The sequence below is a fragment of the Aquarana catesbeiana genome, linkage group LG06 (genome assembly GCF_042186555.1).
Source record: "Aquarana catesbeiana isolate 2022-GZ linkage group LG06, ASM4218655v1, whole genome shotgun sequence".
Lineage (NCBI taxonomy): Eukaryota > Metazoa > Chordata > Amphibia > Anura > Ranidae > Aquarana > Aquarana catesbeiana.
The window spans coordinates 330,850,204-330,877,563 of record NC_133329.1 but is presented as its reverse complement, the minus strand read 5'-3'; the positions used below and the strand labels follow the sequence as shown (position 1 = coordinate 330,877,563).

General features: G+C 41.7%; 1 protein-coding gene across 1 annotated transcript; it reads right to left on the bottom strand.

Annotated features, from left to right (window-relative positions):
* Positions 1 to 24,691: 24,691 nt before the first annotated feature.
* On the bottom strand, positions 24,692 to 27,102 carry LOC141148073 (uncharacterized). The gene is made up of 2 exons (XM_073635226.1): positions 26,654 to 27,102; positions 24,692 to 25,117 (listed from the first exon to the last, which is right to left on the bottom strand). The coding sequence occupies exons 1-2, from the start codon at positions 27,077 to 27,079 to the stop codon at positions 24,692 to 24,694; spliced, it is 852 nt and encodes a 283-aa protein (XP_073491327.1). The 5' UTR covers positions 27,080 to 27,102.
* Between the last annotated feature and the right edge of the window lie 258 nt (positions 27,103 to 27,360).

The following is a 27,360-nucleotide window of genomic DNA, read 5'->3' as shown; positions in this document are numbered from 1 at the left end:
GAACTAGGAGCTTTGTGGTGTCATTGGTTAAAAAGGGGAGCATTTTGGAGATGTTGCGGAGGTTGAGACGGCAAGATTTGGACAGTGATTGAACGTGGGGCTGAAAGGATAGATCAGAGTCCAGGATTACACCTAGAACCTTGGCATGTGGGGACGGGCTAATAGTTGTGCCATCGATCTTGACAGAGAGATCAGGGGAAAAGGCACGTGGGGGAGGAAAAATGATGAACTCTGTTTTGGATAGATTGAGTTTGTGGAAGTGGGACATCCAGGCCAGATTGTCTGTTAGTAAATTAGTGATACATGAGGAGACTGAGGGAGTGAGCTAAGTGGTAAAGATATAAATTTGGGTGTCGTTGGCATAGTGATGGTATTGGAAGCCGTGGAAGGCTATCAGCTGACCCAGGGAGGAGGTGTCAATCGAGAATGGGAGAGGTCCAAGAACAGAACCTCGAGTGACCCCAAAAGAGCAAGGAAGAGGAGAGGAGGAAGTAGAATTTTAAGTAACGCTAAAAGTGCGGTTGGATAGGTAGGATGAGAACCAGTGATAAGTACAGTCAAAGAGACCAAAGGCGTGGAGTCTTTACGTTCAGATTAATAGGAGTAGGCTAGAAATAATTGAATTATAATGTGGAAGTGAATATATGATTTTAAAATTTGACAATACATATGCTTTAATGGACAAGATTGGTGTGCTTTCTTATTTTGTCTTTTCATTGCACTTCACATTCTCAGAGGACAAAATTCTGAGCTATAATTATGTTTACAGAGCAAACATTTACCTAAATCATGTAACTGCATTTTCTTATTACACCCAAAGCAGACATTGCAAGGAAAACTGACTTTATAATTTCCAACAACAACAGAGTCGAAGTTAGGACTTCTTTTTATGAAAGGGTCAGAAGCTCCCGCCTAATACATTGTATTTATGAGGGCTGGATATCCAGTTTAAAGTTTAACTCAAGGAAGACACTAAATAAAAAAACAATGAATGCAATCATGAAAAACTTATTTTTAAATACCATTAATAAAGGCACCTCAGTATCACTTAAAAAGTTAGTTCATCTTTACCAAAAACTGCCTATACAGGTAAGGGGTGCCTGTAGATGAAAACAAACTGTTCTGCTTTGACGAAAGTTAAATAATGTCCTTGCTATAGGTGTAGGCCATTTAAATAGTACCTCCCAAAGCCTTGCCGTAAAACTCCCAGAAATGGTATTTACCCTTCCCTCTTGTTGCTGGGATGTTTCCAAGATATTCCCAGCTGATTCATATCTCTCTCCCATCACAGTAGCTCTCATCTCAGCAGTGCTGCGACAGAGGAGTAGATCACACATGTGTAAGTGATTAAGAGCGTGTTCCTGTGATGGAGGAGATGAGCAGTAATGGCTGGGACTGTCTTAGCAATATCCTAGCAACAAGGCAGGAAAGGATGACGCTGTCTCTGGGATTTTTTTAGCCAAGTTTTAGGGGGTACTTAAATAGCCTACACCTATAGCAAGGGCATGATCCAACTTTAGCAAAGCTGCACAGTTTACCTTTATTTACAGACAATGCCTTACCTGCATAGACATTTTTTTGGGGTAAAGAAGAACTATTCTTTTAAAGTGTATGTTACCCCCTGCTTGCAGTGAAATACTATGAAATCCTGGCAGCCTCCCTTCTTTACTTTTGCAATCTGGCCATGGGAAGCATTGAAGCAGATCAATGTTCATTTTGCATCCCTGGGACTTCTATTGACAGATACAGGCACGTCATGCATTTTAGCTGCCATGCCCCCAGTCATGCTGTATTGATTGACAGCACCACTAGAAGCTTTTCTTTCAATGCCTACATGGATGCCAGTCAGAAAGTTCTAGAGTGTAGTAACATGGTACCCAGCCAGTGAGGACTCAGGTGTACCAACATGGTGGGTTCATGATTTACCCAGCAGTAAAGGTCACATGACTCTCTTCTGCCAAACACAGCTTCGCCTTATCACCAACATAGCTAACCCATGGAAGGAAGTGCTGCACACACATGTACCTCCTCTCTGTGTGTGACATCATACGTTGTCCACCAAATAAGCAACCACACCCTCTGCTATGGAGAAGAGAGACAAGAAAGTAAGTTGTGCGGTCATGTGATTGCCAAATAAAGCAAAAAATAAAGGTAACTAGAAACTAGGTTTGTAACCGTAAACGTGATTATAGTGCAGATATAATATTTGCTACATTACCATATACATTGTTAGCAGTGCATTCACAGATACTTTAACAACTTTACGACTGCCTCCGTAGATATACTGCGGCAAGGCGACTTGGCTTCGCAAACCGACGTACTGATATGTTACGCGCGCCCCCGCAATCGCCACAGTGATCTGATTCGCTACAGAACCGATCGATCTACAGGTGCAGGCCAGTGATTTTTGACAAATGAAAAGCCTCATCTGCCTGTGTAATGTAAACACAGAGGAAGTGATGTCATCACCCCTCGTGAACTTCTTTCGGTTCCAGCGCAAGAGGAGAAGACATCTACAGTGAGTACACCAAGCGCTACACTGACACCAGGAGATGTAGGTACACTTTTCAACCCCTGATCCCCCCCCTGATCGCCCCCCCAGTTAACCCTCCCTGTCACAGTGTCCAGGAGGTGTAATTTTCAGATTTTTCACTGATCACTGTACTGGTGTCACTTGTGACACTAAACAGCATTAGGGCAGTTAGTGGTAGTCTCAGGTAGGTTCAGAGTATCCCCATATAACACCTAATAAAGGTTTACCCCTTGATCGCCTCCCAGTTAACCCTTTCACCCCCGTCACAGTGTCACTAGTATAGTGTACAGATCTCTTTTCTGATCACTGTGTTTATTGTCACGGGTGATGCTAGTTATCTAGTTAGTGGCAGTGTTAGTCTTGTATAAAGTCAGGGTAACCACCATATATTTCCCAATAAAGGTTTAACCCCTTGATCCCCCCCCCCCCAGTTAACCCATTCACTCCCTGTCACTGTGTCACTAGTATAGTGTACAGATCTCTTTTCTGATCACTGTATTAGTGTCACTGGTGACATCAGTTAGGTATTAGGGTCAGTTAGTGGCAGCGTCAATCCCAGACAGCGTCAGATTTTAACCCTTTGATTGCCAGTAGCATTAACACACATGCACACACCATACACCTCACTTACTAGAATAATGTTTGAACGGATCAATATCTTTGATCTGATCAGATCTATACTAGCGTCCCCAGTAGTATAGTTTTCCCAAAAATGCAGCATTAGCAGGATCAGCCCAGACACCAGCCAGCACCTGCGTTTAGCCTCTCTGCCTAGCCCACCCAAAGTGCAGTATCAACAGATCACTGTCACTTTACAAAACACAGCACACAAAACTGCAGCGTCAGCAGAGTCACGCCTGATACCTGCTAGCACTAAAAGTTAATTTTTGTAGCAATTCAAACAGTCTCTGACAACCAGGTGCTCTTTTACCTGTGAGTCACACTAGCTGTATCTGTAAATTTAGTGGCCAAGACGTCATACGAAAGGTACAGTAGTGAAGAGGCCTACAGGATACTGAGCATGACAGATGAGAGCGCAGGGGAAGCCTCACTGTCAGAATCACAATCTTATTCAGGCTCACTATACGAACCTGTAGAGAGCAACGGCACCCTGACAGATAGCTCTTACGAAGGAGTAACCGTCCCTGCTAAGGTCAGGCGTACCCAACCCTATTCTTCTGTTGCTGAGATGCAATAACCGCATGAAGCCAGTACTAGTGCCGCTCAACCTTCTGGTGAACTGGCAAGCACCAGCTGCCTAGTATGTCCTGGTCGTAGACAAACCAGAACTGCAGTATAGAAAAAACAGAAGAACTGCGCTAGACTTATAAGAACACAGAGGCTGCAACTCAAATGTGGAATACACACAATAAACAGGTAGGATGGAAGAGGTTGTGCCCACAAATTAACATGATTTATCACAGTCAATAACTTCAGTTCTTGATATGCACCACAGTCAGTTCACACATAATGAAGAAAGTGCCCGACACCATATAAATTGCCTGCTCACCAGATAGTAGGCAATATAAAGCGATCGGCTGTAACCCAGCCGCTGCCTTGACTGCAGGAACGGCTGCTAAACACACACAGGAGAACACCTGGTAACAGACCTGGTATTAGCAACCGCTTAAGCATCTCACTGGATCGTGGCCATAACAAGGATGTACTCCAGGTAAGCTCAATGGAAAGAGAAACTGACCATAGCGTAATACAGTCTACCAGAATTAATAGAGAGCAAAAAGTATTGCACTTACATGAATAAATAAAACTTTGCATTAAAAACAAGTGCCGGCCAGCAACACAGGAGCCTGTCCTCCTCACAAACAGCGCGGTGACGTCAGTGCATGACCTCCCAGATGCGTTTTGTCATAGGTGACGTTTTCAATTGATTGAACACTGTGTGTGTTCAGCAGCCGTTCCTGCAGACAAGGCCACGGCCGGGTTACAGCTGATTGCTTTATACTGCCTAGTATCTGGTTTCTACTTTTCAAAAAGGGATAATTTTGAGGGGTTTTGTGCTGCCCTGCCATTATAGCACTTCAATAAATTAGATAGGCAGGCATAAACTAAAAGCTGCGTAAATTCCAATAAATGTACCATAGTTTGTAGACACTGTAACTTTTGCACAAACCAATAAATATACGCTTATTGAATTTTTTTTACCCAAGACATGTGGCTGAATACATTTTGGCCTAAATGTATAGCTAAAATTGATTTTATTGGATTTTTTTTATAACTAAAATTTGAAAATATAATTTTTTTTTATATCACAAAAAATAAAAATCCCAGAGGTGATCAAATACCACCAAAAGAAAGCTCTATTTGAGGGGAAAAAAAAGACACACATTTTGTTTGGGTACAGCATTGCATGACTGCGCAATTACTAAAGCAGCACAGTGCCAAATTGTAAAAAGTGAGGGAGTAAATCCTTCCGGGGCTTAAATGGTTAATATCAGCCTCTGTACAAAAAAGTCAAATCACCAATCTGGCTGTGCTGAGTGGCAGAGCTATGCAAATCCCAGTACTGGATGGACAGAAATATAAATCTTTCAGTAGATGAAGAGCTTCTGTATATGCATTCTATCTGCATATTTCGCTATTTGCCTTTAGTTCAGCTTTAACATCAACTGAATGAAAGAAATTATTTCATAAAGTTTGCAAAGTTTGCAAATTGGCTGGTAATATTGTGCTATTAGTGGATGCAAATTATAATAAATACATTTCTAAGGAAATAACATTTATTGATCTAAGGTACCTCTGATAAATTTAGCAGAATAATGACCCGGGAAACAATACAAATGGTAAGAAATTGGAGAAGTGAAATAATGAGATTTTGCTGAAATGCATTTAGGATGATTTGTATGTGCCTCTATTAAAATGTTACGACCTATAAATGAAGCTCACTTGAAGAAGGTAATACTTTATATATCCACACATTATTCTTTTATCAGTACAGCTAATTGCAACTTGATGCATTTCTACTAGAGATGACATTCGGGTTCGGTGATACCATAGGTTCAAGACAAATCCTGTGGATTTTTGCAGTCCTAGCAAATTTATTTGTAGATTTGCCCTATGGTCAGAAGGTACCTAACTTGTGTGAATCAATTACATGTAAAAGATGGGAAAGAAATGATAATGGATGTTTATTTTTATTTTTTATTTTTTTTACAATAAAATTTTTTATTGAGAAAGAGATGAAGGTTACAACCTTGTATATAGTAAAACAAAAAATAAAACAAAACGGATAACATCCAGAAAGGGTATTTGAGCCTGCATTGTATTACAGATGTTCAATTTATGATATACAACAGTCATGTTGAAAGTTGGACAAATCTCGTTATTTCCTGCAATAACCCATAATTGTGTGTCACACGTCAGATAGGGATGCATTGTATTATATCAGAGTATCCACATGTAAAGAAATTCAGAATGATTCTAAATGTAGATTTGAACATGCATAGAAACAGAAAAAAAAACCACAAAAACAAAGAGGGGTGGCAATGTTATCTCTTTATCTCCCATGCGGATAAATTCACAGCGTATGACACACTTGTGTGCCTCCCATACGGTTAATGGTGACATCTCGTCCGAGATGTTTAGTTGAAAATATGTTTGTATTGCTGCAGTGGCCTGTTTAAGTGTAGCTGGGTCCGTTAATAAAGTAGGATTTAATCGCCAGTTGCACGACTTATGTGGCAAGCCTGAAACTTTTAAGGACACAGATATTGGAGAATGATAAGAGAAAGTTTGTATCCCAATATTAGCTGAGTGTAATAAAGGAAGGTCTCGTCTTGTGATAAAGGCATAGTCAATCCGAGAATGTTTTTATGCGTTGCAGAATAAAAGGTATAGTCTTTTCCCAATGGGTGCACCAAGCGCCATGTGTCCACTAATGCTAGAGAGTTCAACTGATTTTTGATCCCTTTCAAAACCTTGAATGTTATACTGGATTTGCTATTGGAGGTGTCCTGTAATGGGTTTATAGGGACGTGGAAGTCACCTCCAAGCAAGATACAGCCTTTAGCAAAACTTTTTAACTCTTCAACAATATGTCTACAGAAGGCAAGATGTCCTGGATTTGGGAAGTAGACATTAGCCAGTGTTACTGACTTGTTTCACCAGATTCCTTTTAAGAAGAGGAATCTACCCCGGGGATCAATTTGTTGTTGAGACAGTTCAAATTCTGCCTGCTTATGTATTAGGATTGAGACACCTTTAGCTTTATGCAGTGGACTCAACGTGTGGTAAACCCTCGAGTAATGTTTATCATATAAGTTTGGTACAGATCAAGACTTAAAGTACGTTTCTTCAAGAAGAACAAAAGAAGGGTTAGGCCTTTTTTAATTCTCTCAGAAGCAATGTTCTCTTTTCGGGAGTATTAAGTCCTTTCACATTGTGTGAAATTAACGTGGGGCACTTTCCTAAGGAAGCGTATGCCATCTTGTTAGTGGTAGGGTCTTAGTTTGTATTATAGTGAGTCAAAGGGCTCCAGAGTGGAGATAGGGGAGAAAAATAAGAAAAAATAGAGATAGGAGAGAGAAAAAAAAAGGGGGGGGGGGTGAAATATGAGCATAGAGAGAGGGAAATTAAAGGCAAAGTTCCCTAAAACAGGGAATATATGTACAACAAATTCTGAATGTTACACTTCCACTAATTTGTAGAAGACACAAATTTGTGTGGTGTAAGCAGCTTAATTTGAAACTGTTATCAAGTTCTTAAACCACACTGTTGGGGGTAGTGGGAGGAACTGATTGGGTAATGAAGCCAATAAAAATCAATAACGTGAAAGAAACATCTCAATGTACCCGTGACTTCATACAAAATGCGTTAATCATATATAAATTAGATTAACACATAGAGACTTAAATGCGCTTAAAGGACACTGGTTATGGTAGTCTCCTAAATATATTAAAGTCAGCATATGCGCAAACTAAAAAAGTATATAACCATATGTAAATAACCATATATAATGTGACTTATTTAAAGCAAAATATCCTTATAACACCAACAATAACTATGGTTGAGTAGGGTAATCAAGCAAAACTGCTAAACATGTCCTAGAAGCAAATACTCAACATGAGGTGTTGAACAACATTGGTGCTTCACAAGGCATAGGGGTTGATAAACAGATCTCCTCATTAGCACGATAAAGAGCAATGTCTTCATTCCTCCAAGTATCTTAGTCCATTTCTAAAATAGCTGCCAGTCATTCAAAAAGGCATTTGGAGTCGGAGTGGGTGGAGTCCCTTAAAGGTGTAAAACACCCTTTGTAAACAGGAGCATATTTTTGAAAGCCTGTGGCGTGCATAACACACCCAAAAAACTTCACCCAGTGCCAAAAAAATGTGCACACACATAAAGAGTGAAACACAAAAAAGTGCAATGGATACACAGAGAAAGCGCAGACCCAGTATGATGTTCTGTCAACCACCGTAGTCGCTATGGTAATCGTCACGCTCTAAGTATGGAACCCGACCGTCACATGGCTACCCTTGATAAAGTCACGTGACATGTGACGCAATGCGTCGGGAGGAGCCTAGTGACGTCATCCATAGTGCTGTAGTGTTACTCGCAGCTCAGCGCGAGGAGGAGATCTTTGGTGGACAGCTGACTACTCTATGCGCTATCATATTGATTCAAGATTGAAATACAATACCGGAGATGATTAACAGCGGATTGCCAGCATAAACAGTGAGCTGACTGAGAGTGCAATTATAACATATGCTGAATTTGAAAGGCGAAACCTATTCAACCTGAGTTTCCTCTGACTTACCTGTATTCCACACCACATTTGTCTTAAACATTTTTTATGCAGTAGGTGGACCTGTGATTTCCTGAAAGACCACTGCAAGGTTGTTCCGATGGACTATATTTTATGATTTATGATAAGGTCATCAATTAAGTAATCAGAACACAATTATATAATTTTATTATTTTTTTAGCACAATTGAAGCAGTGTATTCCGCGCACCTTTTAATTACACATTTTTATTTATTAATAGTGGTATCAGAGCACTAAGTAAAGGTACAGCTTTATATAGAACATTCTAATTTTAATTTTGTGTATATGAAAGCACATTTGAGTGTAATATTAGCACGTAATATTTGGATTGAGGATTTTTCAAAATCACCACAGATTAGCACATATTGATTTTAGACATTTTTAAATCGCCACATAAATGCAAATTTTTTCATAACCTTTAATTATTCACCAATAGAATCCATAAAGCGCTTTAGTTTTATTATCACAAAAAGGATACACAGACGTGTCAATGCCTTGAATCCCCCGGGGCGATAGGCTCCTGACGGGGACAAGGGTACTTTACAATTGGTCCATCTGGCTGAAACCAGACAGACCCCGTTCTCTGGAGGGCCTGCTGAAACAGAACCCGCCCAAGTACTAGGTTAGGCTCCCCCGAAGGGAGACCCCATGAGAGAGGGTGAACTAAGCCAGAAGGCCATGTCCACCCCTTCCCAAGACTTTCAGGGATGGCCCGAGGACCTGCATCCCTACTCGTCACACAGTGCAACAAACCGTGTACAAACATAAAAATACAAAAAGTGACAAACATAGGCATCAATTAAATAAAATAAATAAAATAAGGTGGGGAATAGGGATGAGCCGAACACCCCCCTGTTCGGTTCGCACCAGAACATGCGAACAGGCAAAAAATTCATTCAAACACACGAACACCGTTAAAGTCTATGGGACACGAACATGAATAATCAAAAGTGCTAATTTTAAAGGCTTATAAGCAAGTTATTGTCATAAAAAGTGTTTGGGGACCTGCCAGGGGACATGGATCAATGCAAAAAAAGTTTTAAAAACGGACGTTTTTTCGGGAGCAGTGATTTTAATAATGATTAAAGTGAAACAATAAAAGTGTAATATCCCTTTAAATTTCGTACCTGGGGAGTATCTATAGTATGCCTGTAAAGGGGCGCATGTTTCCCGTGTTTAGAACAGTCTGACAGCAAAATGACATTTCAAAGGAAAAAAAGTCATTTAAAACTACTTGCGGCTATTAATGAATTGCCGGTCTGACAATACACATAAAATTTATTTGATAAAAACGGCATGGGAATTCCCCACAGGGGAACCCCGAACCACAATTTAAAAAAATGACGTGGGGGTCCCCTTAAATTCCATACCAGGCCCTTCAGGTCTGGTATGGATATTAAGGGGAACCCCAGCCAAATTTTTTTTTAAAAATGGCGTGGGGTCCCCCTCAAAATCTATGAAGGGTCTGGTATGGATTTTAAGGGGAACCCCGTGCCAACATTTTTAAAAAAATGGCGTGGGGTCCCCCCAAAAATCCATACCAGACCCTTATCCGAGCATGCAACCTGGCAGGCCACAGGAAAAGAGGGGGGATGAGAGAGCGCCCCCCCCTCCTGAACCGTACCAGGCTACAAGCCCTCAACATTGGGAGGGTGCTTAGGGGTAGCCCCCCAAAACACCTTGTCCCCATGTTGATGAGGACAAGGGCCTCATCCCCACAACCCTGGCCGTTGGTTGTGGGGGTCTGCGGGCGGGGGGCTTATCGGAATCTGGAAGCCCCCTTTAACAAGGGGACCCCCATATCCCAGCCCTCCCCCCTGTGTGAAATGGTAATGGGGTACAAAAGTACCCCTACCATTTCACAAAAAAAAATGACAAGAGACAGTTTTTGACAATTCCTTTTTTTAAATGCTTCTTCTTTCTTCTTTCTTCTATCTTCTTTCTTCTTTCTTCTATCTTCTATCTTCTTTCTTCTATCTTCTATCTTCCTTTGGTTTCTTCCTCCATCTTCTTCTTCTTCTGTTTCTTCTGGTTCTTCCTCCGGTGTTCTCGTCCGGCATCTTCCTCTGCGACGCCGGCGTCTTCTTCCCTTCATCTTCCCGGGCCGCTCCGCATCCACCATGATGGAAGGCTCCCGCTGTGTGACACTTCTCCTCTTCTGCCGGTTCTTAAATAATGGAGAGCGGGGCCACCCGGTGACCCCGCCCCCCCTCTGACGCACAGTGACTTTCCTGTCTGCCCCCCTCTGACGTCACGGGGAATGCCACAGGGAAGTCCCCGTCAAGTCCCCGTGCGTCAGAGGGGGGCGGGGTCACTGGGTGGCCCCGCCCTCCGTTATTTAAGAACCGCCAGAAGACGAGAAGCGTCACACAGCGGGAGCCTCCCATCCAATCAGTATAATCAAACACAGCTGGACTTAAATGAAGGTGTAGAACCATCTCAAGGATGATCAGAAGAAATGGACAGCACCTGAGTTAAATATATGAGTGTCACAGCAAAGGGTCTGAATACTTAGGACCATGTGATATTTCAGTTTTTCTTTTTTAATAAATCTGCAAAGATGTCAACAATTCTGTGTTTTTCTGTCAATATGGGTTGCTGTGTGTACATTAATGAGGAAAAAAATGAACTTAAATGATTTTACCAAATGGCTATAATATAACAAAGAGTGAAAAATTTAAGGGGATCCGAATACTTTCCATCCCCACTATACCTGTGGATAAGGGGCTGAAAAACTTAGGAGTAGATTGTTCAGTAAAATGGGTCTCCTGTAGGCAAAAAATGTGGATTTTAGCTGCGGCAAATTAACTGAATATTTTAGAGCATTTTTGTGGTATAGTAGGACCTTGGACATTTAGGGTCAAAAAGTTTAAGGGGGCCATATTGGTAATATAAGGAATTACATAATAAAAATGTTCTGACAGTAGGATCACACACATATCACTATAGGGAGTAGGAAAAAGGAAAGGCTGGAAGGAAAGGAAAGGAATTGTCTCTCGTCGAGCAGATATTACTAAAATTTGTAAAATAATAAAGAGAGCTAATAGCTGAACAGAATGGCGTACTGGGGGATCGACAAGCGGTCCACCAGAGGCCAAACCTACCGTCAGAAGCCCACTTAATAATGGGGATCCAAGCGTAGCAAACTGGTGCAAAAACACCACCAAAGGGAAAACCGCAAACAATTAAAAGTAATACATAATAGAAATGATACCATTGTCCCGTTGTCCCAAAAAGTTCCATACCCATCAATGTGTCATGATAAAGCAAATGAAGAGGGATGGAAGGGATGGGATAAGGTGTAAAGAGGTAAAAAATCACAGAAAACATTCAAAAAAATAATAATAGCTTGAGGCTATGTAAAGAAATATAGCAAACAACTCGCTACTGTCAGTAAAAAAAAATAGACTAGCAGAAAAGTAAGGAATTAAACAATAGACAAAGTTTGCATCGAGTGAGTTCTAAGCTGCTAAGACAAAAAAAAAAAGTTTACCAAATATCTAGTTAGACGGAAGTTAAAGATATAAAAATACCTGACATTGAGTCAAACAAAAAGAAAAAAGTCAGTCCATAGAGTTCTCGGGAGTTGGCGTAGGAAAAGGAAAACAACCACGTTTTGATTGTCCCTGGCGACTTTTATTTCCTTCAGTACCAGCTGATTTTTGCAGGGAACGGGTGACCATTTAATTTAGTGCGTTACTTTGTTTGAAAGGGCATTCTATAAGCTGGATGTTTTGTAAAGAAGATTGGAGTTCTTCAGCAAAACGGCAGACATATTTAAATCCTTGATAAGTGAAGCAAATTGATAATGGAAAGCCCCATTGATAGGTGATTTTTATGTCGCTGTAAAACTTGATGTAGTGGCTTCAAAGCCAGATGCTTAGAGATGGTGAGTTGAGATAGATCAGCAAAAAGTTGATAGGTATGTCTTTGGAAAATCAGTGAATTTTTTGCTCTAGCTTCAGCTAGAACAGTGGTTCTCAACCTGGGGGTCGGGACCCCCTCGGGGGTCGAATGATGATTTGCCAGGGGTCACTGAATCCTGGGCTGTTCCTGAAGCCTGCACTGCTCTCCCAGCCTTTTTGCGGCCGCCCAGCAGGGCTGTCCCTGGAGCCTGTGGCCACCCAGCTGGGCTGTTCCTGGAGCCCGCGTCCACCCACTCAGCCTCTTTGCAGATGCCCATTCAGTTCACAAAGTCAGCGACACAGTGAAGCCGGAGACACAGTGAGTAACACTACCTGTGATTATAGTTGCCATTAAAACTCCCCACTACAGTTCTCAGATCAGCAGATGACCTTGATCAAGAGCACCTAAGGTGGTTAATCAGAACTCCCCCCAGCATTGCCACTCATCCCAACTCCCCGCTAGCACTGCCACTCATCCCAACTCCCCGCCAGCACTGCCACTTATCCCAACCCCCCCCCACCCCACCAAGGAGTAAGAGAAGGAATAAAAATAGAGAATACATGGAAGGGAGAGGAAAAGAGGGGGAGGAACAAAGAAAAATGGAGAGAAATAACAAGAAAGATAGCTAGAGAGAGGGATGGGGGAAAAAAACAAGAAATTAGGATAAAGAGAGATAAAAGGGAAAGAAAGGAGAACAAGGAGAGAGTGGTACATCCTAAAATGTACCATAAGAGGTTTTAATACTGTACGAGTGTCAGGGGTGCAAACTACTTGTCTTGCCTTGGGTGCTGACAACCCACGCTACCAAAATAATTTTACCGTTAGGGGTCCCTACAACTTGGGAAATTTTATCAAGGGGTCATGGCACAATCAGGTTGAGAACCAATGAGCTAGAAGTTGTTCCTTTATACCAAAATAGTGAAATTTGGCGATAATATCATGCGGTGGTCCTTCGGCTTTGCGAGGTGTGAGGGAACCCTGTCCATCTCCATTCGTTCGAATGGTATGGAAGGTTGTAGTTCTTGAAATTGGGATAGAATAGTGGATTGCAAATCGGTGACAGATTCAGGTATTCCATGTATACGGATATTGGAACGCCGAGCCCTATTTTCGTATTCTTCTAAACGAGATTGAAGGAATACGTTTTCCTATTTGAGGTTTTCTAATTCAACTGCAAAATCCTGGGTGTTATTTTTAAGTTCATCAACCCACAGTTGGCCCAGTTCTCTGATTTCCCTAGTCAGACTGTTTGTTATATGATCTGAGGTCTGTTTAAGGGCTTTGTGAAGCATTTTTTCAAATTGCCTCAGAACAGAAGAATGAGCAGGGTCTGTAAAATATGTAATTTGTGAAGTTTGTATAGATGAATCTGAGTCATATTCCCCCTGTGTAGCCACAGATACTTTAGAGCGCTGAGAGGATTTTAGGGGGGGAGAGGATGCAGCTAGTACCATTCTGACTGAAGCCTGAGGCAGCACTTTTTTTTTTTGTTTTTCAGACGAGAACTCCCAAGAACCATTACGTTAAGTGGCAGGGGTTATTAGCAGACCGAGTGACAATATTTACCGGGTGAAGCTGAGATGGGACACGGTATAATACAACAGAAACATCCCTTCAGGAGCAGAGCTCTAAGCTGGCATGTATGGTCAGTCGGGCTCCACCCATGCGCCTCCCCAGAAACTGTGCTTTCGTTCTGATTGCTACCTCTACGGGAAATCATCCTCTATGCTGCCTTTTTTGTTATTTTTGTGAGCTTTTTTGTCCTTAATTTTATTTTGCAGTTAAATTGAGGTCAGCAGTTTCAGCTGCTGTTCTGCCCATAGCATTTTTTTTTTGTTGCAAAGCATTTTTTTACCTCCAAAATTTTACCACCTTCCTGCCCAGGCCATTTTTAAGTTTTCAGTGCTATCACACATTGAATGACAACTGCCTAGTCATGCAATGCTGTACCCAAATTCACTTTTTGTTTTTTTAGACACGTAGAGCGTTCTTCTGGTGGTATTTATTCACCACTGGGTTTTTTATTTTTGCTATATAAGTGAAAAAATTACACCCCAAAACACATTCTGCTATGCCACCTGAGTATGGGGATACTACATGTGTGAAACTTTATCACAGCCTAGACGCAAAAAAGAGACCAAAATCCAAAGAGCACCTTTGGACATTCAAGGAGCATAAATTACACATACTGTAAATTACACATCTAATTTTCTGACTATCTATCACATTTTTGGAAGCAGGACAGTGGAAACAACCACAAAATCACCCCATTTTAGAAAGCAAACACTCCAAGGTATTTTTTAAGAGGCATAATGAGTCTTTTGAAAATTAAATTTTTGCCACAAGTTTTTGGAAAATGCAGGAAAGAAATAGAATTTTTTACACAAAATTGCCAATTAATAATATATTTCTAACACACATTATAGGCCTGCTTAGAATTACACCCTAAAACACATTCTGGTACTCCTCCCGAGTATGGAGATACTGCATGTGTGAGACTTTTTCACAGTCTAGTCACATAGAGGATCCCAAAATCCATGGAGTACCTTCAACCTTTCTAGGAGTATAACTTACCCATCTACTTTCCTGACTACCTATCACATTTCTGGGTGCCCTGGAGCACCAGGACAGTGGAAACACTCATCAAATGACCACATTTTGGAAAGAAAACACCACAAGGTATTTTCTAAGAGACATAGTGAGTCTTCTGAAGACTTAATTTTTTTTGCCACAAGTTTTTACAAAATGTGAAATGAAAATGATTTTTTTTTTAAACAAAGTTGTCATTTTATTAAGATATTTCTCACACACAGCATGAGCATTCTTAGAATTATACCCCAAAGCACATACTGCTACTCATTCTGAGTATGGCAATACCTCATGTGTGAGACTTTCAATGCTTGGACTAATTATATGGACATTGGGGTTGATTTACTAAAACTGGTGCACCTGTGCATGGTAGCCAATCAGATTCTAACTTCAGCTTGTTAAGCTTTGACAAAAAAAAAAACTTGGAAGCTGGTTTCTATGCAGAGCTGAACCAGATTGTGCACTCTCCAGTTTTAATAAATCAACCCCATTGCATCATGGGTATCATACAAATCAACCAATTGTATCAAAATCTGTGTACCATATACTTGAATGGTCACCTCTGTATGAGTGGTCAGGCAATATAGCTTGGTGTAGCATCACCTATAGCAGTCCCTGTTCCTATAAGCCAAGCAATCCTAGTTCATTGGTATGTGGCTACCCCCAAGAATGCCATGTTCACTGGTCAGGAAGTACTGGAGGCTAAACCAAGTAAGAACAATAGAGTCCCAGGAGTACAATTGTCTGTGGGAACATAGTCAATGGGATGTGCAGATGAGTCAGTTCAGGTGCGGGCAGAGACATGGTAAGCAAACAGGTAAAGGATTGGCCCAGGCAACAGGCAGAAATGTGCTCAATAAACAGGCCAGGGTTTGTACATGCCATGGCTGAAATGCTTTTGCTTCACAGCTGTGGCAGGAATTCTACCTCCTGTACTTCCGCAGATCATGGCCCATTCAAGTGAATATGGTTGCTTTTGCAGGGCCCAAATGGTTAAAGCAGGTGGTGAGGAGGCAATATAAGGCCTCCCGCTGCCTGTCAAATGCTATTTGAATATGGATGGCTCTTTGGAAAGCATCGCACATGTGTCCTTATGGTGACACTGTGACTTCTGTGATGGTGATCAGGAAAATTGTGACTGCTACGGTAGTGATCAGGGACACTGTAACTGGTGTGGCAGGGACAAGGGACACTGTAACTGATGGTGATCATGAGCAATAAAAGGTCCCTTTCACATGACCAGGTTGGTGCGGCTACCAGTTTCCTGCTAGAATGACTGGGTTATGCGATCAGCAGCAGCTGCTCAGCCCCTTTAACCCCTTCCCGCCCACGCTATAGGCAAATGACAGCTACAGCACAGGCTTACCTTGCCAGGAGGGCATCTATTGACGTCTATATGATCGCGCTGCCGCATGCCCCCCTGCAGCGTGGGTGGCATGCGGGCAGTGCGCTTTTTGATCGCAGAGTCTTTCAGACTCAGCTGATCACAGATTGGGGTAAAGGGCCCCAATCTGTGCTCACGGATTGCTCACGGATGTAAACACCAGCTGGTTAAAGGCTTTTCTTTCCTCATGCTGACAGCATGAGGAAAGAAGAAGAGAGCCGATAACCGGCTTGTGTTAAAGGGACATCGGCACTGATAATTAGGGAACTGATTACAAGTGTTCTGATTATCAGTGCAGTAACAACAGCGCCCACTAGTGCAGCCAATCAGTGCCCACCAGTGCTGCCAATCAGTGCCCACCAGTGCCTCCTCATCAGTGTCACCTATCAGTTCTGCCTTACAGTGCCCATCAGTGCCGCCTATCAGTGCCAGCTATCAGTGCCCATTAATGCCACCTAGAAGTGCCGCCTATAAGTGCTGCCTATCAGAGCCACCTTTCAGTGCCCTTCAGTGGTGCCTATCAGAGCCCATAAGTGCCACTTATCAGTGCCACCTATCAATGCCCTAGAGTGCCGCCTATCAGTGCAGCCTCATCAGTGCCTCCTCATCAGCGCCCATCAGTGCTGCCTATCAGTACTGCCTCATCAGTGCCCATCAGTGCTGCCTCATCAGCACACATCAGTGAAGGAGAAAAATTACCTGTTTGCAAAATTTTATAACAAACTATGATTTTTAATTTTTTTTCCAAAATGTGTCTTTTGTCTGTCATTATTTGTTTGTTAAGCAAAAAAATTAAAAACCCAGTGGTGATTAAATACCATCAAAAGAAAGCTCTATTTGTGTGAAAAAAGATGATAAAAATGTAATTTGGATATAGTGTTGCTTGACTGCGCAATTGTCATTCAAAGTGCGACAGCACTGAAAGCTGAAAATTGGCCTGGGCAGGAGGGGGGTGAAAGTGCCCAGTAAGCAAGTGGTTAAAATAATAGAGGGCTGAGAGTGGCTGCTGCTGTTTGCATGTATTCTTGCTGTTGGAATGGCCGGGTCATGTGAACAGCAGTGGCCAATGTCAGCCTGCCATTAGTATGAAACATCTGAGTGCCTACCGTTGATCACATAACTCAGTCATTTCAACAACAAGAATCCCCAGATTCTTGCTGCCTAAATACCAAGGTCGCATCAGCCCAGCCATATGAATGGAGCCTAATTGGTATGTCAGTGATCAGGGACCCTGCAAACAACAAACAGGGAGTAACACCACTCCAGGTGATGGTAATACCTTCCTTAACGATCAGGTGCAGGACCAGTCCATGATCTTGGTAACTGATGCAGGAGACAATGACTAAGTGAAGCAATTCATGAAACGCGTCAACCATGCTCCTCTCTGTGCTGTCATGATGCTAACCTCGATGGTTTTTCATGTTGCATGTTTTTATACCAATAAAGCAATTTTCCTTATCCTTGGAGTGCGGTCAATCATTTTGTCTACTGCATCAGGGACACTGCGACTGGTGCAGCAGTAATTAGGAACATTGAGTGCCTGGCAGTGATCAGGGACATTGACTAACTGGTGTAGTGTCAATCAGGGACACTGCGACTGGTGCAGCAGTGATTAGGGACACTGAGTGGTTGGCAAGTAGTAAAAAGAAAATAAGAAGCAGTTTAACAAAAAAGAGAGGCCCTATCAACAACAAAAAAATGAAAGACACTCATGACATTTAAAATGATTGCTGTTACAGTGATCATCTTTGTAACACAAGCAAGCACAGTGTAAAAAAATGCCCAATCACCTTTCCAGTACAGTGCCACAATGGTGACACTGCACTACTCTGGTGACAGTACGTAAAAAAAAATTATAGAGATTGATACAAATTGGAAAAAGAATACAAATAAACATTGTAAAAAAAAAAGATATATTATTACTCTTTGTTTTTTCCATTTGAGGGGAGTTACCTTTTGTTTGCAGTATTGTTTAAAAGAAAAAAAGCTCGAGAACTGTGTGCACCTAAATCATCTCAGACTATATCAGTCACATTCACCGCACTTCCCTATCACCATAGTAGAAATAAAAGTTAGGAACACCGAACTGACCTTTTATCCCTGATTTAAACTGTCATGCTACTGGCCAATTTTACAATACTGTGTAGCGCTCACTCCTGTAGGGGTCACTGAGAATATGCCCAGGTCCCCCTTACGAGTACAGAGGCTGCTTGCCACAGATACATTTCCAAGCACACCAACAACACAGGCTCAGTTTAGGAGATGTCTTTTGTGGATTTTATTTGTAGAAACATGATTAAGAACGGATTTAAGGGTTCAGGCTACTCTTAAAATGATAGCAGAAATCAGCAGGACAAACTTCTTATACATTCCTATTAAAACAGCCTTGAATGGGGAGGTAAAAGGAAATGGCCAGTAATGCGTACTTTTCGACCGGACTGGTCCGACGGACTTTCCGACGGACTTTCGACGGACTTTTGACGGACTTCCGACGGACTTTTGAACGAACGGACTTGCCTACAAACGATCACACCAAAGTCCGACGGATTGGTACGTGATGACGTACGACCGGACTAAAATAAGGAAGTTGATAGCCAGTAGCCAATATCTGCCCTAGCGTGGGTTTTCATCCGTTGGACTAGCATACAGACGAGCGGATTTTTCAACCGGACTCGAGTCCATCGGACAAATTTGAAACATGTTCCAAATCTAAAGTCCATCAGATTTTTGACCGAAAAAGTCCACTGCAGGTCCGATGGAGCCCACACATGGTCGGATTGGTCTGTTGGACCAGTCCAGTTGAAAAGTCCGCCCGTGTGTACACGGCATAATTCTCTGTAATAGCAGACCCAATCCATCCAGTTACCATTGGCACTCAGTTCCCTCCAGCCCACCTGAGCGTTCAAAACCAGGTCTTACTCACAATGTCCTTAGCAGTTGGCACTGTGCAGCAAACGACCGTCCAGAGCAGCACTGTGCATTACTGGTCATCCCTCAGACCACCATCCAGCACTGTGCAGCATTACAGGCCTCTCAGACCACTGGCCCTGACCACTGTGCATTACAGGCCTCCCCTCAGACCACTATTCAGCACTGTGCAGCATTTCAGACCACCGTCCAGAGCACTGTGCATTAGACGGCTCCTCAGACCACTGTCCAGAGCACTGTGAATTACAGGCCTCCCCACACCACCTTCCAGAGCACTGTGCAGCATAACAGGCCTCCTCGGACCACCGTCGTCCAGAGCACTGTGTGCTTTACAGGCCTCCTCAGATCACCATCCAAAGCACTGTGCAGCATTACAGGCCTCCTCAGACCATCCAGAGAGGCTAAATTTGTATCTCGGAATTTGTTCAAACATTAATACTAGAAATAATAACATATTAAAATCTTTTACTCCAGGAGTATATAAGTTTGGAAATTCTAGACAAATGCTTAAACAATGCATTACAATTTAACTAAACACATTCGATTTTAGTAGACTAAAATGATTTTAGTTGACTAACGTGTAGGGCATTTTAGTCTACTAAAATGTACTGCAGATTTAGTTGACTAAATATGACTAAAACTAAAACAATTGCAGATGACTAAAATGGGACTAAAACTAAAATGGCATTTCAGTCAAAATTCTAAGTCTAAAACTAAATTGAAATTTGCTGCCAAAATTAACACTGCTTCCATGCGACACTCTTCAGTGAGGGAGACAAAGATCCTTCTCCACACCAGACTCCAAGATGATGCCCTTCAGTGAAAATCTTTTTACCATATCTTCTCCAGGCCCTCAGCCCAGCACCTGCTGAGGCCCAAACACCTGCTCCAGTACACAGGCTGCATCCCAGGGGCAGCAGCCCCATGACAGGTAACCTCTAAGCAGGCCTCCGAACAATTAAGCCCACCTTTTTGGACACCACCTTCCCAGGGACTGGTTGGGGGTCCGGTAAATTATTATAAATAAGTGGCTGACCCTCTTATTCTATTTTCTGGAAGCTTCCTCAAGAAACAGACCAGAACAATCAACCACTAACCTTAGGGAAACCCTAACCAGACCAAAAAAACAGATAATTTCTCCAGTGAAGTACAGTGAAGCCAACAAACTAAATTTAGGCTAACTTTTGGCAGGGCAATACAGCTGTATTGTCTACAGTTTTCTAATTCTTATAGTAAAACCTCAGCTTGTGCTCTTTATCTCTAGTTAATTTGGGCTTGGTCTTGCTCATTAAAAGTGTCCTGCTGCAGGCCAGTTATTCACTGCTGTATCATCTGTGGTCTTTTATTTCTCTTATCAAAACACCCTGCTTGTACTCTTTGTCTCTATCTCTAGTACATTCCTGAACAGTTCTCCTTGTCCTGCTGCTGGACCAATATGGTACTGCTGGATCAACTGCAGTCTCTCAATTTTTAATAGGAGTTTCATAGAAATTGGCCAGTGGCAGTACAGTAGGCATTACTGCTGAAATTACCTAAAAAGCCCCTTTTTCAAACTGAAATGAACCAGATTAGGATGCTTTTTTTCTTTATGAATGCCAAGCTGATTGAAACAGAAAAAAAGAATCAATTCCACAGCAAAATATTCACTGCAAGTATACTCTATTACTCCGAATTTTGCTGAAAATCATACAGTTCTATAACATCACAAACAGCTTTAAGGCATCCCTCAAGCATATTATTTGTAGGATTTGTTTATTTTCAGTGTTGGCCTTGAAGCTGCATAAAAAGTTCCTCTTTGCTGTAAATATTTAATTGTTTTATTTGCATTGGTACATGTTCCCACGGCCCTTACAAAGATGAATATTGTCAGAGAGCCTTTTTTTAATTTGCATTAACAGTTACATTTTAAGAACAAGCTTTCAAGAAGCTTGCCCTGAAAATATAACTATTAGTGCAAATAAAAAAGGATTTCGGACAATACTCAACTTTGTTGTTGCAATAGTGCATTATTATGGCTACAATTGTCATGGTTTAGCCTGCAGTTTTCTTTGTCTTTGCACTCTGCACACGCGAGTGGTCTCTGCATCCTCATCTGGGTGTACCTACTGGTTCCTGCTTGCTGCAAGTCAATCCCCACCATCAGGGGGTCTGGGGAAGAAGGCTGGGGCTTAGACTACTTTTCCTGCTAAACCCTGAGTTGGTGATCTACAAGGACTCTCTATCACAGATACCTGACAACAATCACCTATTAGCCATAAAAATCCGGCAGAGTTTACTAACAGGATTAGTCCTCCATAGACTTCGGAGGAACCCACAGTTATGGTGGGAAACATAAAAAACAATTGTATCTATCAAGATCAACGCAGCTCAGCTGATGCATTGTGAACAAGCCATTACTGTACATTGTTTTGCTTTTTTGAGTATTGTGACATCCCCCATATTTTACACCAACTAGGAGCTCAACGCATCAGTCTACCCAACAGTAATATTTCATAGGTGGACATTTTAGGTGGTACTGTCCCTGAGGCTCATTCACTCAAAGGCCTAGGCTCGACATTCAACATTTTACAGGTTTAGATTTAGACTATAAAACAGTGTGTGATTACAGATTCCAAAGAGTAATGAGAAGGCCAGACCTACGGCCTCTTGCACATAGGACAGGCACCCAAGCCAGTTCAACATGAATGATTCAGTTGCATGCTGAGAACATAAGGCAGCTCCAAGAACAGATGGTCAGTAACAGGCTTTCTTGGGATAACAACCGATGCAGCTAAAAAGCCGCTCGGCTGTTATCCCAGGCAACGCGAGGGGACGTCCCCCTCCCGCTGCCTTCTGCGGCTCATCCGGGCTATCCTGTCTCACCAGGAGGCCCGAGCGACCAGCCGGAACGTCCGCCAGCTGGAGACCCAAACAAAGCCAGTATTGGCTTTGATCGGGTCTCTGTTCTATAGACTTAAAGGCGTCAAATTTTTTAAAATGACAGCATTCAAAACTGCCAAACTTGGCGTTTTGAATGCTTATAAGTGCAAAGGAGGGATTTGGGGTCTTATAGACCCCATATCCCTCCATAAAGGGTACCTGTCACTTCCTATTACTGTCACAAGGGATGCAGCCTTGTGAGCAATAAAAATGATCAGAATTTTTTTTAAAGGGACAGTGCAAAAAAATGAAATAAAAATAAAAACAAATAAGAAAAAAAAAAGTAAAGCACCCCATCCCTCCATGCTCACGTGCAGAAGCGAGCACATATGTAAGTCGCGACCACAAATGTAAATAGTGTTCAAACCACACATGTGAGGTATCGCTGTGATTGTTAGAGTGAGAGCAATAATTCTAGCACAAGACCTCCTCTGTAACACTAAACAGGTAACCTGTAGAATTTTTAAAACGTCACCTATGGAGATTTTTTTTGTACCATAATTTGTCGCTATTCCACTAGTGTGCGCAATTTTAAAGCATAACATGGGGGTGTGGCTGAGTAATATGCAGGGGGGCTGGGTAGGAGGGGGCTGTGTGATGTGCAGGGGGGCTGTGTAATGTAAAGGGGTCCAGAGGTACGTGGGCTGTGTAACGTAACGGAGTCCAGAGGTGCAGGGCTGTGTAATGCAAAGAGGTCCAAATTATTATCTTCATTTATTAGCAGGTGAATGCGGCCCTCCATGCATTCGCATACATTTAATCCAGCCCTTAAGCGGAAAAAGGTTGCTGACCTCTGCTCTAATTAAAATGAAAACCCCAAAATACCACACCTTCCCACACCTTTTTTTTCAAGGAGGGGAAAAGTGCTGACCTCAAATCAACCACAAGATACAATTAAAAACAAGAACTCAGAAAGGGTTCCCCAACGAGCTAACAATCACAATAAAAGTACAGTTTCCTAACTGACCCCAATCTCTCCCTATGTCAGCTTCCCCTATCCTTTCGCTACAGCAGCATATAATACGCTGACAATAAGGCTGTTCTGTACCTTTCCTTTGGATGGCTTATCCCAAAGCCCCCTTATCGGCCCTTCCAAACCAGCTGGTCAAAGCCCATGCAGTGCACTATAGACAAAAGTTTAATACATACCATATACAAAAGTTCTCCGGGATAAATATGCTTAGAAATTCATATGGACTGTGAACCTGCAGAATTAGCCTTGAACAAGAAAGGAGCAAAGGGCGCAAACACCTAATGCATTATCCAAGGCACTTTAATAAAAGTGAAAGATAAAAAACACTCACAAACCACAAAAAAGAGATAGCATGTCACAAACTCAGACCCAGATACCAGCCCTCGAACCCTGTAGGTCCAGACACACCAGATCTACAGCTGATGCGCTTCGAGGATCAAGCACCTTTCTCAGGTCAAGAGCCAGACCAAGTGTCATGTTCACTCGGATTCCTGAGAGTTAACTTTGAATCCATGGCATCATTGATCCTGAGCTTCATCCATAATTTGCTGTGTTTTAATTAGGTCAGAGAATTTAGCTTGCACCTTATCTAAGATTAGCTTGATTAATTTCCGAACACTCCATGTTTTGGATTGCTAGCAGCAGTCAATTTTAACTTGGATTTAATTTTGTCTTTGGATTCCACCTCTGCCTGATACCAACTTATGCAGGCCATACACGATGCGAATTTCGAACGATCCGTCGAGCGATAAACGAAAGCGGCACTCACATACAGCATGCGAGTATACCATCAATGAGGAGCGAAAATCGTATGTCAAAACACTATGTTTTCGTGCCAATAGAGGAAGTGATATAATGCTTTGTAACCTTTTAACCACACCCCTACTATACAATATCGGGTCGTGCCAATTACGAAACGAGCAGTCGTTTCTTGCAGCGCACGGTCATACGTTCTGAGAAAATGGCTTTCAAGAGGTACAATAGAAAACAGAAAATGGCAGCCATGGTAATTGCAATAATAGCCTTGGAGGAAGAAAAGAAAAAAAGAAGAAACAGACGGAAGAGCAGAGTGTGGACAAAAAATTGGCTCCTTCAGCGTGAGAAATTCTCACATGTAAATTTATTGATGAACCTGAGGGAAAATAATCCTGAGGATTATCGTAATTATTTACGGATGACACAGGAGTCATTCGAGATGCTATTATCGCATGTGCGGCCATATATCACCAAGCAAGACTCCTGTATGAGAAAGGCTATCAGCGCAGAGGAGAGGCTCATGGCAACCCTCCGTTTCCTGGCTACAGGCAGGTCTTTTGAAGACATGAAATTTACAACGGGAATTTCTGCCCAATCATTAGGTCGGATTATACCGGAGACGTGTGAGGCCCTAGTTAAAGTGCTCCAACCACAGTATTTAAAGGTAAGAAAACATTGTGAACTGTCTGATTTCCATTACATGACTACATATGAAATAGAGTTGAAATATGTAAAATTCAGCAATCTGTCTAAAATTGGCCAAAAAGCTATTTATTCCAAGAAAATCCATATCAATCCATATCCAAAAAGAGACGTTTTTGAAACAGAATATATTTTTTATTTAACAATAGTATTATTTAACAATGACCGTTTCAAATTCAGTAAGAACAAGAACAGTAAAGAAAATGTATTTTTCTAGTCAAAGATTTGCATATTGTGGGTCACGAAACCAAGGACCTTGATGTGGTTCTTGGTGCATTGCCCAGCTTGTGGTTCCGTGTTGTTGGGACATCTGCCAGTTAGAGACAGATGGTACAGGTGGGTGAGATGTACATCCCTGATACCCTATAAGATCAGTGTTTGCTGTAAGATGTCCCTTAAGTCCAATGCCAATCATTTTATGTAGCAGAGGTTCAAACAAGTCTCGCTGTTGCATGGACATCCTGCGTAGCTTGTGTGAAACAAGGTAACCCAAAGCATCACATTCATCATCCTTCTGTTGCATGATAGATGATGCATCCTTCAGTAAAGTGGAAGTATCATAATCTAAATTACTCCTTTTCTTTCCTCTCTGAGTCCTCATACCTGATGGCCCTGGCTGCTGTGGTACTGGGCTTGGAGTATCCTATAGAAAATAATTAAAACAGTAATTAATCATCAATTACTATCAATGCTAAATATTCTTATGTCTTTTTTACCAACAGTTTCCCACAAATTCCCAGGAATGGAAAGACCTTGCAAAAGAATTCTAGGATATGTGGAATTTCCCTAATTGTGGGGGTGCAATTGATGGGAAACATGTAAGGATCACCCCACCAGCCAATTCAGGATCCTACTTTTATAATTACAAAGGGTTCTTTAGCATTATATTAATGGCGATCGTCAATGCAAAATACGAATTCATATACCTGGACATAGGGAAAAATGGAAGAAACTCAGATGGAGGAGTAATACAGCGGAGTGAATTCCTGAACAGACTGAAAGGAGGTGTTTTGCATTTTCCATCTTCAAGTGAGACTGTGGAAGGACTAAATTTCGTCTTTATTGGGGATGACGTGTTTGGTTTGCATGAACATCTTTTGAAACCTTATCCCTTACGTAACTTAACAGCTCAACAGAAGATATTCAATTATCGCCTGTCTAGGGCAAGACGGGTGGTTGAAAATGCGTTTGGCATTATGGCCAGCAGATTCCGAATCTTCCACACCGCTATGAATGTAGCAGTGGAAAAAGTCGACATTATTGTGGAGTGCTGCTGTATGCTACACAATTTTTTACGATGCACAACAGTGTCATACATGCCATCATCTGCAGTTGATATGGAAGACATTACCAGTGGGACAATTGTGCCAGGTGACTGGAGAAATGACAGTACTGGTTTGCAAAATTTAGCTCCTGCAAGGCCTAGACTACCAACTGCCAATGCACGTCAGAATCGACAAAATTATACTGATTATTTTGTAGGCAGGGGAGCAGTTGCATGGCAGGATTTTATATAGCTATATATAATATGGTTTATTGTCTAATAATTGCTGGTAATGTGTAAAACATATTAATTTGGTAACCCATGACTCTACATTCAAAATACATTTCAATAAAACATTTATAGTAAATATATACAGTTAAATACTTTTTTTCATCTGCAGTATGTAACAGTCTTGTTACTTCTATTAGTGTCAGGTTAAAGCTTGGAGGAGGAGTTTTCATTCTACTTTGACTGTCCTATGAAGCTACAGGACCACTGACCCTCTGTCTGCACAGTGCTAATTAGCCCTGTGCTGATCACATGCACTCAATATCCCCCCCCCCCCCCAAAAAAAAAAAGCTATAGCAATACACATCAAACAGAGCATGTGCACCTTGTCCCCTAGCCTCTGTTCTATCAGGAGATGGATTGGGGACAGTGAAAGAAGGGAACAGAGAAAACAAGATTAAATGGTCATTGTAACTAATGCAGTGGATTAACCCTTGTTTCACAATGAGTGCAACAAGAATGCTTTACTGGATATAGATGACATGCTGATTTTAATATTGTGGTTTTGGTTAGACTTTCAATTTCAAAATATTCATGCAAGAAGGTATAGTAGTGTACAAATTATTCACTACTCTATTGGCAGTTGTTTAAAAAAAGAATATAACATATGATACAACATAATTTTACCTGTGTCTGTGTTTGGGACATATCCTCTGTTTCAGATAATGCACTGGAGTCTGATGCCCCACTTGCTTGAAGAGTACAATGGGACTCTCTGGGATCATCTGAATCAGCTAAGAACATCAGGTCTTTGAAGTACCACAAACGTGGCACATACACATCCTCAGCTCCTGCACCAGATTTTTTGGAGGCTTGTATTTTTTTGTACTCCTTCTTAAAAACGGTGCGCAAGTTAGCAATCTTGTTCTTCACATAGTGTTCTGTGGGTTCAACACAAACTGCTTTACATAGTTCTTTTAGTTCTTTGACAGCTTCATCACGCTTATAGCGATTGGAATAATCCCTTGACCTGACATCCCATAAGCAGGATAATTCTCTGTATTTATCAATAAATTGCGGTAGGAAATCAGGAGATGTGAATTTAGAAGCCATTGTCCTTTAACTAAAAACACACAAAAAAATATATATATATATCAAATTTCAAAGGTATTATAATACATGTGTAGAATTTCACAAATGGCCATCTAGAACACACAGGCCTGAATACCATAACAGGACAGCTACAATATTACAATAAATGGTACTTACATCAATCACACACACATCCATGGACACATTAAATAATCAACATAGAGTCCCCAGATCAAACTTACCTCAGGTATCTATGTTAGAATTTTCGTCTATTGAACGAATATTCCTTCCTACGTGACGTC